This window comes from Aythya fuligula, chromosome 21 (genome assembly GCF_009819795.1).
Source record: "Aythya fuligula isolate bAytFul2 chromosome 21, bAytFul2.pri, whole genome shotgun sequence".
NCBI classification, from domain to species: Eukaryota; Metazoa; Chordata; class Aves; order Anseriformes; family Anatidae; genus Aythya; species Aythya fuligula.
The window spans coordinates 3185095-3204841 of NC_045579.1; the positions used below are offsets into that span (position 1 = coordinate 3185095).

The 19747-nt window shown below is 48.6% G+C and overlaps 2 protein-coding genes across 3 annotated transcripts; one reads left to right on the forward strand and one right to left on the reverse strand.

Moving 5' to 3' along the window:
• Positions 1 to 365: 365 nt before the first annotated feature.
• DRAXIN (dorsal inhibitory axon guidance protein) lies at positions 366 to 13296 on the reverse strand. The gene is made up of 7 exons (XM_032201463.1): positions 13252 to 13296; positions 6484 to 6962; positions 4833 to 5020; positions 4193 to 4304; positions 3728 to 3817; positions 3404 to 3493; positions 366 to 1391 (listed from the first exon to the last, which is right to left on the reverse strand). The coding sequence occupies exons 2-7, from the start codon at positions 6938 to 6940 to the stop codon at positions 1279 to 1281; spliced, it is 1050 nt and encodes a 349-aa protein (XP_032057354.1). The 5' UTR covers positions 6941 to 6962; positions 13252 to 13296; the 3' UTR covers positions 366 to 1278.
• A 696-nt stretch (positions 13297 to 13992) lies between these two features.
• MAD2L2 (mitotic arrest deficient 2 like 2) lies at positions 13993 to 19427 on the forward strand. 2 transcript variants are annotated; one of them, XM_032201471.1, is made up of 9 exons: positions 13993 to 14142; positions 15737 to 15788; positions 16015 to 16133; positions 16586 to 16657; positions 17267 to 17367; positions 17487 to 17581; positions 17698 to 17771; positions 18665 to 18757; positions 18927 to 19427. In XM_032201471.1, the coding sequence occupies exons 2-9, from the start codon at positions 15749 to 15751 to the stop codon at positions 18966 to 18968; spliced, it is 636 nt and encodes a 211-aa protein (XP_032057362.1). In that variant the 5' UTR covers positions 13993 to 14142; positions 15737 to 15748; the 3' UTR covers positions 18969 to 19427. The 2 variants fall into 2 exon arrangements, with proteins under 2 accessions (XP_032057362.1, XP_032057363.1); XM_032201472.1 differs by having other exon boundaries at positions 13993 to 14079.
• Positions 19428 to 19747: the final 320 nt, after the last annotated feature.

Here is a 19747-nt window from a genome sequence, read left to right on the forward strand (position 1 = left end):
GGCTGCTGGGGATGACAACAGTAGAAAAGAACATCTTTACCGATTAACACTATTCCCATATAACACAGGTAGCCCACGTTGCCTTGATATATCAATGAAGTCAGTAGTTACTTAGTAAATTTAGAGAAGTTTTAAATATCTGGATAGCTACCAGGCAGAAATAGACAGCTGCAATTTGAGTGAGGATACTGGGCAGCCTAAATACCCAGTTTGGGTAGAGAAATTTTTCTACCAAGTGACACAATTGCTCTGTTTGATTACCTGAAGTTATCAGTGTTACCCGCTGGCCAGCTCTCCTGTAGGCCCTTCTGGCTCCTGCCCCATCCTTAGTTGCAGTGAAAGAAGCAGAAGAGTTGCACAAAGAATATCTATTGTAGCTTTATTTACATATCATGGAAACACACATGCAACATGTCACAGGATTTACTACAACGGAACAGCCTGTTCCTATCTCCTGTTACCAAAAACTTTATTTTTGGCTCGCTAGGAAAACTATCACTTCCCCAGAAAGCTCCTAAAAATTATCATTAAAAATAACAGACTCGGCAGGATAACTAATGAGTGAGAGCTGCAGGCTGGGATGTCACATCCTTGCAGAAACCAGGTTGTTCTGCGGGAGCAGGAGAGGCAGGAAGGGATGGGAGTGGATAGTCCCAAAGAAGACAGGTAGGAAGTGGTAGTGTGTAACTGCTAGGGAATATCTGCCTGTAGCAGTGAACAAAGGAGGGAGCAAGAGCAACGTCAGAGGGTCCCCTCTCACCCAGGCAGTCAGCTTCCTGCTGATCCATCTTCATCTCTGATCCATCTTCATCTTTGTTTCCACCTGGAGGCTACAAGCTTCCTATCCTCTACAAACCTCCGATCCTTAAGGAGCATCTACGTTTCTTCTCAAACAACAGCTGAAAGGTAAGGCATAAGCTTTACCTCTCCCCCTTGACCTGAAGGATCTTTCATATCTTGCCTCTTTTGAGAGGAGGAGATGAAACTGCAGAACCTTTCCCTGCCAGGGCCATTAGAGTGGCAGGCAGGATCACCTCCAGCCAACTGGGAGAGGGGGACCCAGGTCAAGGCCAGGAATGTGCTGAGGGAAGGGAGGGGGAATGCAGTCCTGGTATGGGAAAGGCTGAGACCACTCTATTTATGATTAACACCAGCCTTGTTGGAGCCTGTCCTGCAGCTTCAGTCATTTCCTTGACTTTCTCTCTAATCCCCGCTGCTAGGTATAAGCGGTTGGACCCCAGCTACTGACCGTCCAGGCAGGAGACACATCCCACCCTCCTAAACATTAATGAATGATCCCTGCTCTCCGTTGGCCGACTCGGGCTCCACACAGCGCCCTTTCCTCCGGGTCACTCGTCGGTTCCGGTGGAATTTGGCGTAACAGCGTAGCCCTGTAGGAAAAAAACAAGCATGGTGAGCAGGAGGGACTGAGGCTCGTTACGGCAGTAACATCAAACAGTTAGCTCCCAGCTTCGGTTCGTGACAAAATTTCCTGCAGCGGGCACAGTCCCAGGCCTGGGAAGCCTGGGTTGTGTCAAATGAGGTGGCAGAGGAATGGCTCACATGGGCAGGGCAGATTAATTCCTTGGCCCTGCTATTTATCCTGCTTGGCTCACTGCTCTGGTTTGGGATTCATTGGCTCTGGCAGAAGGTTTCACTGGCTTTTTGAATACCAATGAATTATCCCAATTGTTTCCAGTGATTTTATGGAAGCCCTGCTTGGTTTCCCTCTATTACTTCCCATTACTGTCTAAGTGATCTCTCCAGTGGGAAATTACCATAGACTTAATGTGCAGCAGCAGTGGCTGGGAAGCTCCCTTTGCTATTTGTTTCTCTGAAGCTTCGGGAGAGGAGGGAAGAGACTGAAGCACTGGGAGGTCTGATCCAAAGCTCATCTCCTTCAATTTCTATACTATGGATGCTAGAAGTGATGGGTCTGAAGGAAGCTATGTGAGATATCTTTGATGAATACTTCTGGGGGAATTATTTGTTAAACCAAAACCAAGCATCAGTACATAGTTTCCCATGGCAGTGGAAGGCAATGGGAGCCTCTGGTCAGGCTAACTCATTGGTTTCTGGTACTGATATATCTTGTGGTACCTATTATCTGCCTTTGTTACAACAGAACGCATAGATAGGGGGGCCAGACAGCAGACAGCCTACGTGCAAGTAACTTCCATGAAAGCCTTGATTTTCAGTAGTCCAGGATCTGATCACTGCAGTTCTTGCCAAGAACTGAGTTATCATCCCAGAAACTGCAACTCTACTTCCAGAGCAGACAGCAACAGTGCCAGCACCTCCAGAGAGGAGAAAGCTGGTGATTTATAGCTTCTGTAATAAGACAGCCCATAAACTGTCCTTGAGTACTTGTACACAGGAGACCCATCCGATGTCACAGGTCACTGAGCAGCCTTTTGGAGTGCATGCCCTGGGCTATGTTGAGATCAGGCTACCTTCAAGCTGGGTTTCTGCCCCTCATTACCAATCCCCCCAGGGCAGTTAGGCTTCCCAGAAAGAGAGCACACAAGATCAGAGCTCTGGCTCTTATCTAAGCATCTTGGCTGTCTTATCTGGACCTTCTGTCTCTGGGGATCTTTTTAGTGCTACAGAAGATTCACATTTGTCATCAACTTACAGCTAACATAAAAATAAAGCAGGGCTGGAGGCAGCACTCATTAGGCTCGCAGAAACACTTTCCTAGGCTAATCTATCAGAATATCCTCTGATGAGGACCTTCAAGTGTTGCATGACACGCCCAAGGTGAAGACAATCATTTAACATTACAGCTCCAGGAAATCAGTTGGTTTAACTGGATTAAAAAGTAGGTGAATGACCTGGTCAAAGTCACTAGGTACTTAAGACAGGTCACAAAACTTGGCAGCCGGTGTTCTGGCAGACAAGACCCTGTGCCTGGAGCTGATCCTGAACATGTTCAAACTAAAAGAGTGCTTTCCAACATCTTCATAATGTAACTGTCTACTAAGGGCTGCTATGGATTCTCCAGAAACAGTTTTAAGAAACAGAAATCCATGTCCTGCCCACACCTACTAAATTACTACAGTTTCAGTTGAAATTAAGTCAGAAAAGCCATAATAAGCATAAACTCGTGTGAAACAAGGATAGTAAGACAGTTTCATAGCATGAGAGACTTCAAAGCCCCATTGATGTGTTAATATACAATGGCTTCTTCTGTTAGATAGGTTTGCAGATATCAGGATTCTTTTTTTCCAAGAGAGAAAACAAGATATCCTAGATGACTCACTGGTCATGTTGTGAGTCAGTGGCAGGGAAAGGCTAAGAACAGCAGAGCTGGCTCCTATTTTTGCCTGGAGACCACTATTCACAGACAACTTGGCCAACTACTAAGCCAGCTGGAAGCGGGGGAGTAAGAAGCTGAACTCACCTTCTGTGCACATGCAGTCATCGTAGCATTTGTTGTTAAGGCCTCGATTGTGTGGTTTGCAGAGATGCTCACGCAAGTCACAGCAAGAGCCTGCAACATGGGAGCAAAGGTCAGGATAGCTGGTTTACTCCCCTGTAAACTATACCATCCACGACAGCTCTGTCTTACAGACATCATCTGTTCCTGCAACACACCCACAGAGCCTTTGCCCTCTGGGCATACCACTTTCTAACAGTATTAAAAATCAGGTTGCTTATATCAGAGCCTGGGCTGGATTTCAAACAATTTAGTGTTTGGAGAAATGGCTATCAGGCTGATCCTCACCTGGGAGGCAGTCCAGGTGATGGTCACACGGCTCTCCTTCTGACGACACGGTTTCATTTCCACTGTTGGGGCTCTTACTGCGGCGTTTCTCTATGGAAAAGAATTGATGCTGGTAGAAAATTTCACACTAGTGTTTTTATTTTGGAGGCTACATCATTCTAGGGTGAGAACAGCCTTAAACTTCAGGAATCTGAACCCTAAACCTTTATAGTTTAGTCTTCTCCCTGCTTCTCAACCCTCTATTTAACCATTTTTCCTTTGCCCTCTAACTGTTCATCCAAAATGATAAGCATGCTGAAACAAAACACAAAATACAATCAGCATTATGCTTTTTTGCTCTTTTCCTGCCTCTATGATCTGATATCCTTCATCAGTTCACCTTCTGTGAACACTAACAATAGGCAAAGACTTACAGAATGACTTCTGGGAAAGAGGATGGGGAGCTCAGCAATGTAAGTTTAGCACCTTTCTTTTTAGCTGATGGCCACATTTCTGGTTTGAGGTCCTCATAGTCTGTCCAGTCAAAGAGTGCCATATCTAAGGTGGGCATCACATCCCCATCTTGCCTGAGCCGGGCCTGCAAACCACAAGAAACCAAGGAGACAGTGGATTACACTTCTGTAGTGACACGGAAGCATTTGCAAATTTTCCCTGCGCTTTCAGACCTTAATGAGGTTTCATAATTCCCCAGCCCTCACCCCCACCTTGTCCCCTGCGGATTCTTAGCATCTCATTTTTCAGAAGAAAGGAGCTTTCTCTTGTTCCAGCTGAAACCAAGAGGGAAGCTCCCACTGCTTATACGTGAGGAAGAAAAGCCGCATTACAACATGCTGCCTCTCCTGCTGAGTGCTACTACTGCCTTTCCACTCCTTAAATCTGAATGAAGATGCCTAGCTAAGGGAGAGATAGGGCCTGGAAGAGAAGCGACTGAAGGAACTGTTCATGTTGTGCTTAGATGTCTCCAAGACAGAGAGCTGCCTCTGAGGGATGGCACTGGTGTTAGGCAAGCACTTACCTCTAACTGAAAAAGAAGAAACTGGACCTTAGCTGTAGGAGATTTCTGTCTGCATCAGAGGTACAGTGCAGTTACCCATTGTCTCTTTACCTGTGACCGTGGTGACGTGGCTGGAAGAACAGGAGGCTCATCTGTGGAAACAACTAGCTCCAGGGCAGTGAAGAGCAGCGTGGTGGGAGTCAGACTTGTAGCGTCCTCTGCCTGGAGGTTTTGAAACTGTTCTTCAAAGCTTTCAGGCTTCTTGTACAAGGAGCTTGGCCCAGCATCAGGAGTCTTCCCTGCGGAGGACAACAGGCACAGCAGCATTAGTTTGCTCACCCCTCTCCTCTCTGCGTGCCATGGAAAATTTTGAGTCAAAGGAATCCAGACTTCATCCAGCCACTGCCTGGTTTTCTACCAGCCTGATCTGCTGTTGAGACCAGTGTAAAGCAGAGTCACGTGCTATTAAAGTGAAAGATCAGGCCTACAGTAGATGCACCTTGATTCTTACATGCTGAAATCAGACATATCTTCAAGAAAGTGCAGGTATATATATTTCTTACTAAAGAATTGATGGATTTCTTCCTAAGGAAAATTAGAATCTTCAAGATTTCTTGAAGCTATAAGCGTAGCATGTCAATTGTTTTAAGAACAATCCCTGTCGTCTGGTCCTGGGAATACAAAATGCACCTGTTTAACCATTTTTAAACCAATGGTTTAAACTTTTGCAAATTCCTGTAAACACATTCTTACTTCATTTTAAGAGTGGGTTCTTTCTGTCTAGCTCAAGTTGGAACCTACCTAACTTGAAATAAGAATAACCTTACAGCTTGATCCATGCTTTTGCAAAGTATTAATTTTAATATAGACCTTAACTTACATCTAAATATACAACTAAAGATATGAGGCCTGTTTTGTAGCCTGCAAATATTGCTTCGAACCAGCTTTGTTGCATGCTCTTATATATTGCTTAATGTGAGTTGTTTAGCCAGTCCCCTGAGAAAACAATAGAGCTCTTCTTGCTGATGCAGGGAGGGGTGATAGCTGGAAGGCAGGGACACTGACACCCAACTTGTCAAATGGTGTGGACTGACACAGATTGCCTGGCTTTAATTGAACTAAAGATTTACCACACTGAGTACACCATACCGCAGAGACACACACCCACAACTTGACCTGTGAAGGAAAGCAGTCCCGGTTAAAAACTTTTAGCAACATTTTCGGCCATATTTTAACATAATTACTGCAATTTCACATGTGCAAAAGCTGTATTTTTCATAGTTCAGCAGAAGCACAGAAGAATACAAGCTGTGATGAAAAGAAATTGATCTTCAAGCTATGTGGTTTTTTGTTGCTCTTCTAATTATTTCTAGTTCTGGTCATGTTTCGAAGTCAGTGGAGAGACTGAGCATGGCTTGGAGATGTTTCTTCATAAATTGAACCACTTGATTAAAAGCCAACTAAACAAAGCAGGCCACCCCAAACCGACCCCCCCAGTCCTAGGAGCTTTCAGAGCTCTCCCCTGTAAGGCAAACCAGGTCATTTTCAGAAAATTGCAGCCAGCAGTAAAAACCTCCAGTTCTGGACTTCCCTCTTTTCTTGTGCCTCTTTTGTTTGGCCGATTTCTCCCCCAAGCAGGCACGCACCCCACACCCTCTGCATACCCATGTGGCTCTACCACAGCCCCAGCTTCTTGCCCTCACACAGTTGAGGCTAGTTTCAAGCGACCCGACAACCTCAGCTTCCCTGGGAGCTCAAATACCTCTGTGGTGTTTCAGCCTGTCCCTGCGGCTGTGTCGCCGGTGTTCTCTGCTCTGCTTCTTCCCTCTCTCAGACCCAGGGGACTGGTTCTCCCTCTCGGGATGTGGGAACTCAAAACCCAGGAACACATCCTTGTCCTGTTTCAGGGCTGCTGGCTGTCCTGGTGCTCCTTCTTCCACGGCTGAAGCTCCGCTACCCGGCCTGAGGGCCTCCTCCGCAGCCAGCTGCCCTCTAGGAGGCATGGCGTGGGCCCTCTCTTTCTTGGCCAGGCCATGCTTGTGGTGGTGCCCGCTTCTGGGCTGCTGCAGCCACATCTCTTGGTTTTGAAGGTGGTTGTTGTTCTCTGGAACATTTTTTAGCTTCGTGCCAGGGTCCAGGGAGACCACAACACTGATGTCAGAAAGAACCAGCACACACAGAAGAAGAAAAGCGGAGAAGAAGGTGGAAGAAGTTGCCATAATCCTGGGTGCTCTGCCTCACCTGTAATTAAAACAAACAACAACAAAACACATTAAGCAACCAGCTTCTGTGAAGGCAACCAAGAATCAAACCTAGGTTAACTTAGATGACAACACTTAAGGTGTCCAGAACTGGCAGAGAGCTTTTCCCTCCTCCGTTATCTCCTCTCCCAGCCCTGTTTACAGCAGCTGAGACACACGTGCAAGGCCTGCAGGGCTGAGAGGTCCCAGTTTCATGTGCAAATGAGGGCCATCAATCAGCAGGACATCTCCCTTTGATGGCTGACTAGCTCCCCTACCCTCCCATTCACAGCCTGCCATCTGAGGGGCTGCTCCTGCAGGCCTCAGCCCCCGAGCTGCCTGCACAGCACCAGCTGTCAGGCTGGGCCAGTTCGGTGCCAGGTTGGCATCCTGGGGCTGGCTGGCACCAGGTCTCCCCCCTCAGCTGGTTTCCTTTCGATGAAGATGTCAAGATGAACAGAACCGGAGACAGATGGTGGCCTCGCAGGACCAGCAACAGCCCTGAGCAGCCCGAGATGGCGAGGCGTGATGCACACACATACTGCTGCAGGCTGCCTGAAAACGGTCAAGGGAAGAAAAAAAACTGCAAATTTTGTGCTGATATCTCAGTGGAGCAGAAGAACAAATTTGCTGTCAGCAGAGCAGCGGATGCTGGTCAAGGGGAAGGAAGGCAGGCTGAATTTTCTCCCAGCTTGTCCTACTTCCCTCCCTGACCCTGCACAAGTCCCTTCACCTCACCCACCAGGTGAGGCTCTCATTGGGAGGGTAACCGAAATCCAAAGAACTGAGACCAAGTCTCAGCACAGTGGCCACAGTATTCTCATTGACTCTGCTTCACTGGAATATTTCAGGGGTCTTTCTTCATCCCTGTGCTTGTGTTATGAGACATGGCTTTGGGATATTGCACAAGTTAGAAACTTCTCTAATTAGGTCGTTCTTCCCTGCCCTTTCCCGCAAATAACTCAGCATTTTTAGTGAGCCTTTCACTTTCAGGTAGCTTTCTTGGACTGTCCCCCTCAGTCTGGGCAGCACGAAGGCATGCTTAGAGCCAGAGCTCCCCGTGACACTCAGAAAAGCAGTCCTGTGCTTACCCCAAGAAATAATGTCACAAAGCTCTTCACAGCCCCAGCTCCTCATTCAATCCCCTCCTCCACCCTTTCCTTCTCTTTGACCAGCCATTGTCACTTGCGTCACCTGTGAAGGGGAATATCCTTCAAAGCCCATCTCAGTGCCCTTTTGTGGAGCTGACAGAAATCACTCTAAGAACAGCCTCAGTCCTTCCTTTCCATTTTTCTTTCAACCCATGAAGTGTGCATCTGAAGCATTTTGAGTCATTGGAACCTCTGCCATCATTGCAACCCCAACTTCATAGAGCATCTGGAGGGCTTAGAGATGTCTCCATCCTCTTAACCAAAAAGCTTGCTCACTCATCCACCAGCAGATTCTGCCTTTACAAGACACATCTCTGCTACTGCTTAGAGACTGGGAACAAAATTTCAGTCCAGACCTCCCCGGAAAGAGGGAGGCAGAGCCTGAAGAGCAGATCCGTCCACTGGCCACAAAAGACAACAAACTGCTAGTTGAGGGCTGATTTGGGAGGTGCCAAGTAGCTCAGTTCCAGAAGACGTAACACTAAAAAATGACATTTTATTGGCAGCTACCTGAGACAAAGGAAAACCAGACAGACAGCTAAATCTATTAGCAGAGCACTTGAAGTTCCTGCTTCAAAACCAGTGTAACAAATAGCAGCCAAGCAAAACCCAAGCTCTGCATCCACATTTTTTTTTTCCCTCCAAGGATTTTCTCTTTAAGAACCAGAGCAAACCAGCTGGATCGAGGCATCACACACAACAACTCAAAGAGCTGGAAACAGCATCTTCCATCTCCATCTATAGGCAAAGTGCCAACAGGAGAGAACAAGTGCGAAGAAAATGCGAGGCAGGTGCCTCCAATCTCAGGCACACAGACACAGCCCCTTTGAAGATGAACCTGACAGACACATTAGCAGCAGATCCTAGTTTCCAGCAGGAGCCAGAGAACAGCTAGACGCTGCAGGGCAGTTAAACAGAAGGCCTGCTTCAAAGTGCAGGGGGCATTCGTTTAAGCTGCTCAGCTGGCCTGTTGGCATGACACAGCAGGAAAGTGCAGCCGGAGCACACGGGTTGCCTCAGCTCTGCACTGGCTCAGAGGACAGGCTAACACGATGCACGGCTGTCGCTGGGAATGCTGCATTAACAATGCACATAAATGACTAATAACGCATTAATAATGCACCTGGACTGCACTTTTGTCAGGGGAGCCCTGAGCTGTTTGCCCAACCAAAATGGACCAGTTTTGGTACCTTCTATTAATGCAGCCTGTGCTAGAGGGACAGAAGTCCCAGCCTTCTCTTAAGCAGGTGTTTCTACACTGTGATCCATCTGTAACTGCAGAAACCTCTTCCTACCTCCTCAGCTTTTCTTGCCCTTAAAAAGGCTATAAAATTCACACTTCCACAAGACAGCTAGACGACAAAACAACATCCCTGGTTCCTCTCCTCAGTGCTCTGGTCCCTCAGTTTCTAAGTACTAAAGCAAACTCCACCCTGTCCTCTCTCAGGAATGCAGTGCACAAAAGATGTCAGTGCTAGCCCAGGACTTCTCACAGAAACGTTCTCAGTGTGCTGATGCACCTTTTCTATAAAAGGTGAAATTCTGCCCTGAGCGAGGCATTTGTCAGGAGGAAAGGAGGAAAAATGCCTGCTCTTGTAAGGAGATGCCTTTCCCAAATTGCTCTAAACCAAACATACATTGTACCAAATCCCAAAATCATCCTCTTAGGGATAGTGTATTAATAAAGGAAATAGCCAACGTACTAACCTGCTCCTGCAGCTCTCCAGAACACCAGACCTGCACCCTCTTTACTTAACCCAGCACTTTGCACTTCCTTTATATGCCCTCAGGATTACGAACCACCTGCTTCTTGAGGTAGCAAATCTGCCTACTAGCAAGGAAATGTGTAAAGCAAAGATAAGGGCTTAGAGCTACCTGGGGTGCAGGCTCAGGGCTGATGAATGAGTTGCAGTGCTGTCTCTCAGCCAATACTTCTGATCTATTTTGGGTTAGTAGTGGATAGTCACAACCCTGTAAGGGAAATTAATTTTTTTTTTGCATCTCGGGTAATTTTCCCCGTGGGCAGTTTCCTTCTGTGGACTCACTGATATAATTGCTGTTACTCTGCTCTCTGCTTGTAATCCTGCAAGGCAGCAAGGGACTGAATGGGTACCCAGAAACTTGGTCATGTTTTCTCCCTGTAAACAGAGCTGTATCACCTTGATGTGGAAGCAGGCTCTGCTGCTGCTGCTCTATTTGTTTTGTATTTGACAAAGTACTAACATCAGATCATCATGTATAAATCTGACTTAAAACAAGGTACCTGGCAATCCTGACTTTAACCTTTCACATACATCCTTCATGTCATATCAAAGATGAACAACACACTTGCACACAGAAATAGAGAATATGGAAATCCTTTATCACCACAGATGATGCAGTTTCTGTGCTCCAGCCGAACCCAAGCACATACTCTGGGCCAGATTTCTCTTTGGCTCTGATAACCTCAGACTTTGGCAGGAGTGCTTAAAGATTTCCTGGACTCCAGATAACCCCAAGCTGCAGCAATAGACAAAGTGTATGTGCATCTACATTGGTGTTGTGTGTATGTGCGTGTGTGGCACAGATGACAGACAATAAAGCCAGCTTCGTGTGCCAGGCTCTCTGTAAATAAGAAGCCATAGGGTGATGGATGGGCTTGGGAAGGCCTGGAGCAGAATGGAAGGGGTAGGCTCTATGGTGGCTGACATGCAGAGAGCTGGCTGGAGCCAGGAGGATGGCATTGTGCAGATAAATGAGATTTCACTTCCCTGCTGGGTCTCTTTCCATCTGTTTTTCTGTTTCTGGAGGCAAATGCTGAGAAGCTTCATACATAATCTGCCAGAAGACCCTCCCATTTCCAAGGGACACCCCCCCACACACAGTTTTCTAGGGTCTCCAAAAGCAGACAGGAAATTTTATATGCATCCTTCCCTTTTCTTCCCCCAGGTAAAGATACTGCTTTCTTTATCTCCAACATTTCTTGCACACTCACTTCGTAAAGGATATTTTTTTTTCTGCTGCCTCAGACATATTTGGGACGTTGGAACAGCAAAGTCCCCAGATCACAGATCTCCAGTCCTTTTCATTCCCTTTTCAGAGCTATCCTCCTCCTTTCTTAGGTTGCCTGTATCCATTGTCACCTTTCCTCCCCACCCTGCCTTTCATACTTAACTGATTCCAGTTTCCTTGTCCCTCGTGACTGCGCTTGGTGTGAGAGACTTTCCTTCTGCAGATATTTAGGCTCAGCTACTTGAATCCCACCATCACCCTTTGAAATGTTTTCATTTTGCTGGTTTTCTCTCACTTTTTGCCATCACTGAACAGCACCCTGCTGTAGAAAGGGCTAAATTCAGGTTTATTCCATGCACTAACGGCACAAGAGACAGGACACAGGCTCAAGCTTGCAGGGGTTAAGCAGTAGCTGTAGTTATCCCTGTGCCTCCACCAAACATCTCCCCAAGGCAGCCCGTATCCAGTGCCCACTTGAAACGTGGCTCATTCCCCATTAGTTGAAGGGCTGGGACTGGGACTCCCTTTTTGCTGCCCCACTGGCCCAGGTGCTCTGTCCTCTCACTGCTCAGCTCTGGCTGGCAGCCCATGCTCTGCCCTCCTGACCCCCGAGCACCAAAGTGGCTTATTCACGCAGCACAGCCCAGGAAATGCCCTCTCCTGCAGCCCAGACCTGTGAGGAAACTGGCAGCGTTACACCAGCCAGTAAGTCACCCTAAACTCTAGCTCCCTAGCTCTGATGATCGCTGGACACCTTGCAAATCCAACAACTCACTGCATGCCTCTCACCTTGAGCCGCAGCTGTGCCACCCTTTCTCCTTTGCTTGCCCTGGCCCGCACGGAGCGCTTCCCTGCTCGCAGCTCAGTGCTCGGACAGGGAGGGCGCAGCCTCCGGGGACAGAGCAGCCCAGCAAGCCACTGTTTTGAAGTGGAAGAGAGGCACACGAATGAATATGCAGTACCCTCTGCTCTGCTTCCCTCGGGGACTTCACAGAGTGGCTGACACAGCCATCACAGGCAACCTGCTATCAACCAGAGGCTCCTCTACCCAATAATGAGATTAAAATAGCAATGAGGCTGAGATTAGCATCCAAGATATAGTCGCTTGCTGTCAGCGCGGCAGAGAAGACTCTCCAGTTTAATGCACAATGCCTAGTGACAAATGAGACACAGTCAATAGCAAAGGTCACTGCTCACCCGGCTGGAAAGCACCCGCCGGTGTGACGGGGAGGAGAGGGGCAGGTTTGGCCCAGTCCTCACCGTGGGGAGCGGTGGACGCGTCCCCAAGTGGCAGAACAGTTAGGCTGTGCTTTCAACATTGTTCCTTGTGTGTCGTTCTCACTTTGAACCAAAACGTGTAGGATTAATGCCTCCTTCTGCAAGGGAGAGGAGATGGAAATACAAAACCATTTCCATTAAATCCTCCGGTTGACGGAAGACTTCAGGTGTGAATTGGATAAATGTCACTTAAATCCTACATGATGAATTACCGGCTGTAATAAGCCATTAACTGAAGCCAAATTGATTTAATTCAGAAACTAGATCTCACTTTTATCAACAGAGGAAGAGCGGAGAACAAACCCGTGGGCACTCAGGGGCTCGGCGCGCGGCTCTGCAGACACAATGACGGGGGGAAAAGCTTCCCTCGCCCCTCGGCCACTTTGCTCAGCTCCGAGCCGGGACGTACCCCCGGGGAGCTCAGCACCCACCTAGGCGAACGGCGGTGCCTCTGGTGCCAGGGCAGGGGCCAAACGTGGTCCCAGCCGTGTCCCAGCCGTGCCGGGAGGGAGGCGCACGGCGCTGCGCATCCTGCGCCCCGAGGGCGAGAGGAACAGCGGGACAGCGAGCACCGGGAGGCTGCTGCCCGGCACGGCGACAATAGGCACGGCCAAAGGGACCTCGCACCTCGGGAGGTTGCCCGGTTGTCCCCCAACCCCCCGGCTCCCAGCCCCGCGCGATGCCGCCGCCGCCACCACCCGAGCATCCCGGCGGCGGGGATGGGGATCCCCGACCCCCCGGCCTTTGTCTCCTTCGGGGAGCACGGAAAGTGGGGACGTGCCGCCCTCGCCTCGCCCCCCATCCCTGCGAAAGCAACGGGGAAAAAAAAAAAAAAAAAAAGCTCGGGGGAGCATGCAGCCCGCTGCCTACCTGTCCGCAGCTCCTGGCGTGCGCCGAGCCCGGCAGGCAGGGCAGGGCCGGCAGGGGCTGTGCGTGCAGCGGGAGGGGAGGGGAGAGGGTCTGCGGGGGGGGGCAGGGGGTGTGCAAAGCCGGCAGGAGGAGGAGGAGGAGGAGGAGACGATGGAGATGGGGGGGAGGCAGTGGGGGAATGCGCGGAGGAAGCGGGGACGCCGGGAATCCCGGGGGAACGGGGTGCAGGGGAGGGGTGCGCGGTGCGGGGGCCATGGTGCGAGGGAGGCGGAGGGGCGCGGGGGCTGCCGGCGGCAGCGGGGCACACAAAGGACGGAGACAAAGGCGGGGAAGCCCCGGCCGGGCCCCGCTCACCTGCCCGCCGCCGCCGCCGCGGGGGGACCCCGGCCCGGTTGTCCCGCTCCCCGCAGGGGGATCCCGGCGTTAGGGCAGCGGGGGGCGGGCTGTAGGCGGGCCCCGCTCCCTGCAGCCCCATAGCGGCGGTGGGGGCAGCTGCGGGACGCGGGGACCCCCCCCCCCACAAGGGACGGGGACCGGGCTTGGGACCGGGACCGGCAGCGGGAGCAGCCCCGCGCCCCTCCTCCCGGTTTTCCCGCCACCAGGGGGCGCGCCACCTGCCCGCCGCGTGACGTCACAGGCGCGCGCCGCCGCGCGCCCGGCAGCGCTGGGCACCGGGCGGGGGCGGGCGGCGGGAACCGGGACAGCGGCGGGGCCCGGCCCGGGGCTGGGCTGGGAGGGGAGGGCACCGGGCACCGGGCACCCCTCGGCCCGGCACGGCTCGGAGCGGCTCGGGGCTGACCGGCACCGCGCTCCCCTCCGCCGGGCACGGTGCGGCACGGGGCTGGCGGGCACCGGCGGTTCCTCGGCGCGGAACGGGCGGCTGGGAGCCCGGTAGGAGCCCGGTGGGGGATCGGGGGGGACTCGGTGGGGGCTCGGGAGGGAGCGGAGGCGCCTCGCACCGTGGGCGCGGGGAGGCAGGGAGAAAGGCAGGTGGAAAAAAGGCTCGGAAAGGGCGAGACCGGGGCATCCCCGGTAGCCGTGCGTGCCCTGAGGCTTTGTCCTCCGCGGGGCCGGCCCCGAGAGGAGGAGGAGGAGGAGAGGAAGGCTCCCTCGGGCTTCTCCGTTCTCTCCTCCGAAGCCATGAAAGGGGCAGGGCGCGGTGCAGCCTGATTTCGGGAGGCCTGTGCTCGTTTCCCTGGGCTGCTGCAGGAGCCTGCGTAAAGGACAGCGCTGTCAAGATGACAGATTGCCAATTACGCGATGTTCCTGCCTCCCGTGCTGCGCTTTTCTTTCCCGAATCTCTTCTCTGAGGGGTTTGCTGGCTCCCAAAAAGCATCGTGAAGGACGTGCAGGCAGCCTAGTGCCTGCTCCTTGCTTGCTGTAGCCATCTCTGAGTGCTCTGCGTTATGCTGGGGAGCTGGGACTGCTGCTGCTGGGAAGGGACCCTGTGAAGAAATGAAATGCATCAAAAGGAAAAACAGTGAAAGGAATAAGTGCAAGTCTGTTAGGGGCAGCATTGCTCCGATCAGTTACTGATTAGAGTAGGTTAGAGTTTGCATGCATGGAGAATGACTAAAATAATGAAACGCACTAAAATTTGTGATAGGAAATTATACGCATTATAGCCTGAAACATGTCAGGTCCTGACGGTGGTGTATAACAAACTGTTGGAAAGTTGAGCCCCAGCATCTGCTGATTGTTGGTACATGATACTCACGTTGGCTACTGATGTGCTGCCCTTGTCACAAATTCCTGCAGGACAAATTCCAAATTAATTATATGGCTGTGCAGGGTTTGTATTCCTTGGGGTTTGAGAGAGGCTCTGAGGCTGCTGTTCGTGGATAGCAGATGGGTACCTGGGTTGGGTAGGTGGAAGGTGCAGATCCTGACCTGAAAATTTTGTGGTGGTGTGAGAATAACCCTGTAAAACTGAGATCTTATGCTATAATAAGATACAGAGCCTAGAAAAGGGTATGTTCTAATATGTTACTAGAACATTTATGTGGCTTTTAAATAATAAGTAGTGTTACTTGTGCTACTAAGAAGTGGTTGTCTAAACTTGGCTAAGTCATAGGAATTTTAAATCCTCCATTCTTAACTGTGTCAAAAAAGAAGGGAGACAACGAAGAGCTGTGAACAGGGCAGATTTTTAAAGTAAAACACTATTAAAAAGAAAGATCAGAAATAAAGTTACGTGTAACTATTAATTTGAGCTGTAAACCAGAACACATGAAAGATGCTGTCTTCATTTTTTTGCGCTATGGGTGACTTTTGACTACATGTTGCTGGTCAAAAAGGGTGCTCAGATCTTTCACAGCGGGCCTTTGGATTTGTCAGAGAAGTGTTTTTGTGCCTGTTTCTGAGCATAGAGGGTAGTTTGTTGGCCTGAGCTCAGTGGCACCAGGGAATCGGATGGCTCCATGAGCTGACTGTAGTAAGACTGGAGGAGCTGGGGGATAAATGCTCTTTCTGTGCTGCCTTTCAGGTTCTGGGCAAGATGACCACGCTGACACGACAGGACCTTAATTTTGGGCAAGGTAACATGTTGTGTTATGCTACAAGCTGCTGTGCTTGCAGGATTTCTTTTTGTCATGTGAGCTTATGGGATTGGTGTTGGAGGATTGTTCTAGCTCTAAATTTCCTGAAGCTTGGTAGGAGATGAAATTCATACAGGAAAAAAAATCTTTAAAAATTTGCTATAAATTAAAAAAAATATAAAATTCCTAGTGCTCTGCAACCTTCAGCATTACTTTTGTTTTTCAGTCGTTGCAGATGTTCTTTCAGAATTTCTAGAGGTGGCCGTTCACCTTATCTTATATGTCAGAGAAGTTTACCCTATTGGCATCTTTCAGAAGAGGAAAAAATACAATGTACCTGTCCAGGTAGGAGAGTTTCCTGGAAGATGACAGCCGTGCAGATAAGCAAAATACCAGTAGTCGGTTAACGCTTACCAAACTAACTCACTTCTAAAGTTTGTTTTAACACGTAACAGTAGAATGCTTCTCCTGCTATGTGCAGTGACATAACATGAAAGCATGCTTCCTAAGAGATGGTTCAGTGATAAGTATGTTCTGGTATACGGTGCATGCTACGTAGGAGCTTCCAAGCTAGTGAGAGCATTGGGAGTAATTTAACTGTGTGGGTTCAGTGGTCTGCTTCAGCTCATTAACCCTTCCATGAAAGAATGAGTGGTGTAAATTGGCAAGTTAGTTGTGAAAAATTCCGTTTCAAGTGTGACTGGAGTCATCACGCTTTTATGTTGAAGTCTTCCTGTTTAGCATTGGCCTGGCTCACATCAGAACACAGCTCTGACTCCTCACTCTGTTTGCTACAGATGTCGTGCCACCCAGAGCTGAATCAGTACATCCAAGACACGCTGCACTGTGTAAAGCCACTGCTCGAGAAGGTGAGATCATACCAAGGACCTGGGCTGGCCCAACGTACTGCAGGGGGTTTTGATACAAAATAAGAAAACAAATACTGCCTTAATTGCAAAGCTTTTAGTACATATCTACCATATAGAATATGCTGGATTATAAAGGAACTAGAAAAATAAGAATAACATCCATAACCTTTCCTCATAGTTAAGGCGCTGTCTTGCTGCTGAATATTGGCATTTAGTTGCATCTAATACATAAACATGAGGCTCCATTTCTATATTTTCAGTTACATCATCCTACGCATTAACTTAAATGTATCTGAAAGCAGAATGTTAGGTTTAAGCACCCATCTGGCAGAAGAATAGTTTGAATGCTGGGCTGTAAGCCGGAAAGCGAAAGTAGTTTTGAAGTCTAGGTTTTGTGAGGGAAAGATATGACCATATCAAACATTTCAGAATGTCAAATGCTGACAGGGTTTTCATTCTCTGCTCTTTACAGACATCATATTAGATAACTGCTATTGCTGCTCCACAGCAGGTGAACACACTGCCACTTTATCAGAAGTGGAGCACACTGGGGGCAGAAGACAGCTTGTTTTAAGGAAGTGCTTTTTCTAACCCTATTTATTCTTGCAGAATGATGTGGAGAAAGTTGTAGTTGTAATCCTGGATAAAGAGCACCACCCAGTGGAGAGATTTGTCTTCGAGATCACCCAGCCACCTCTCCTTTCCATTAGGTAACGTTTCTGTTAGTGCTTGCTCGTGACATTCAACCCCTGCACCTGTAGAGGTGTTCTGCAATCAGTTACAAGCCTCAGTACTTTGCTGTATGCCAGTAATAACTGTCTCCCAACAGTTCGGAGTCCTTGCTGTCCCACGTGGAGCAATTACTGCGTGCCTTCATCCTGAAGATCAGTGTGTGTGATGCCGTGCTTGACAACAATCCCCCAGGTAGGCAGGTCCATACAGCCTAAGAGCACAGATTTGCTCAACTTGAGTTGATTATGGGCAGTGTCCAAGCTGCTGTTAGTTTTCCCCTGCTCTGGAGGCTGCCGTTTTTCTTGCAGGTTGCACCTTCACAGTTCTGGTTCACACACGGGAGGCTGCCACACGGAACATGGAGAAGATCCAGGTGATAAAAGTGAGTGATAGCAGTGGCTGCCTGTGTGCGAGCAAACTGTGGAGCAAAGAATGGAAATTGAAGAATTTTGGTATCGCCAAGGTTAAAGGGTGCTAGATTGCTAGTTTTGTGATGCACTTCACAACTTTGTTTTGAATGCATTAAAGAGTTTTCAGTGGTGAAGTGACATTTACCATGCACCAGCTGCAGTTCAGGTAGTAGTTGCTTTGATGTCTGATTTAGACTGTAACAATATTTACTGCTTAATGCCAGCTCAGTCACTTAAAGTACTCTAATGTACAACATAAGTACATGAAGTAACAAAAAAAACTCATCGCATATTCACCATGTGTAGATGGCCAGTTACTAGCCATAAACTAGCAAGGAAAGCTAACATTAAAATTGTGGTTTTTGGGTGCACAAATACATTTATCTTGCAGGAAAAGGTTGTGTAGATCACATTTTTTTTCTGTGTATCCTTGCTTAGGAAACAGGGAAACTTTTTTTTTCCTCCAGAGGCAAGTTATTTTATGTCTTAAGGCACAATATATAAGGCATGTGAAATATGTATCTTTTTTTCCAAATTCTGCTCTATAGTGCTTAGTAACTGGAACTGGTGTTATAGCAGGACAGCCTTTGAATTTGCAAGGTAAGACAGAAATCAATGCCCTGAACATTTTGGAGTTACAGCTAAATACTGATGTAATAAATATATGAAGTGCAAGCTCAATATAATGGGTTAATAGTGTACTTTTAGGCTCTAACTGAAAATGATGATATTCTGGGTCTTGGGGCCAAGCATAATAGCAAGAACTTTTAAAATGTATGGAGCATTCTTGAGTTACCTTCAGCATCACCATTTGTCTCTTCCCTCAGTCACTGGAGCTCTCACTTACTTGTTGTCCTGCCCCTAGGATTTCCCGTGGATCCTTGCTGATGAACAAGACGTGCACATGCATGATCCCCGGCTTATTCCACTGAAAACTATGACATCCGATATCTTGAAGGTGAGCAGAGCATTCTGGCCCAAGAGGTGCCTGAAACTGGATGTAATCAGAAAACTTTTCATATTAAAATAGGGAACCCGGGAGAAGGTACAAACTCTTTAGCCTGTTGCAGGCTTCTCTCCATTCACCTACCCATCAGACAGAACTGACACTTGTTTCTCTCCTCCAGATGCAGTTGTATGTCGAAGAACGAGCCCACAAAGGCACCTGATTCCATTCCTGCAAGCCTTGTCCAATCTTCCAGTGGAGCAAGATCTCTCACAAACCATACCAGTCTCTTCAACTGGCCTTCTGGATGAATGTAGAGCAGCTGCTGCCTCTTTATTTCAAGTGCTCTTACCACTGTATATAGAACTGACTTGGAATGTGGAGCCAGAGCCTGTTCCCATGTACGCTCGTGTGTGAGAGTGAGTATAGGTTTCATTACAGTGAATCCCTGGGCGGAGGATGCAGCTGACTGCAGTGTGCAGTCAGTGCTTTGTACAAATCCAGTTCTTGCCTTAAATAGGGCATCTCCATTGCACATGAGTAGTGATATACAGGGATCTGTTGTATACTCCACTAGAGCAATGGTCTTATACCAAGGGTGAGTGAGGCCTTATGTAGCGTTTGTCCACTGTGACTGTCCTAAGTAGTCTTCAATAAATATTAAGTTTTACCCCAGCTGAAACAGGCTGCGTTCTGTCCATACCAACCTTCCCTCTAGCAAAGAAGTACTTTAATTTTGTATGGAGGTTTGTATTCTATATGGAGCTTCCACCACTTTTCCATACCTCTCTAGTTCATAGCTGGAATCTATCTATTCATATGAAAAGCCAGACAACCATGGAGAACCTCCACATATGAGTGGCAGTAGTAGCATGTTGGAATGTGTCTCTCCAGCAAGGACACTTGTCAGATGTCCTGCTTTTAACAGACAGCAGAAAAGGGGAAAAAAATACTGCTATCCTACTCTTATCAAAGGGGATGGAAGAGGTCGTCAGTATTGTC

Bases quoted from the DNA above. Each gene is read 5' to 3' on its own strand.
- DRAXIN (XM_032201463.1), bottom strand. From the start codon at position 6,940: ATGGCAACTTCTTCCACCTTCTTCTCCGCTTTTCTTCTTCTGTGTGTG. The intron at 3,818-4,192 runs GTGCTAAACTTA...TCTTTTCCATAG, and splicing joins GCCATCAGCTAAAAAGAAAG to AGAAACGCCGCAGTAAGAGC. The intron at 1,392-3,403 runs GTGAGTTCAGCT...TTTTTCCTACAG, and splicing joins TGACTGCATGTGCACAGAAG to GGCTACGCTGTTACGCCAAA.
- MAD2L2 (XM_032201471.1), top strand. From the start codon at position 15,749: ATGACCACGCTGACACGACAGGACCTTAATTTTGGGCAAG. The intron at 16,658-17,266 runs GTGAGATCATAC...TTATTCTTGCAG, and splicing joins TAAAGCCACTGCTCGAGAAG to AATGATGTGGAGAAAGTTGT. The intron at 17,368-17,486 runs GTAACGTTTCTG...GTCTCCCAACAG, and splicing joins CCACCTCTCCTTTCCATTAG to TTCGGAGTCCTTGCTGTCCC.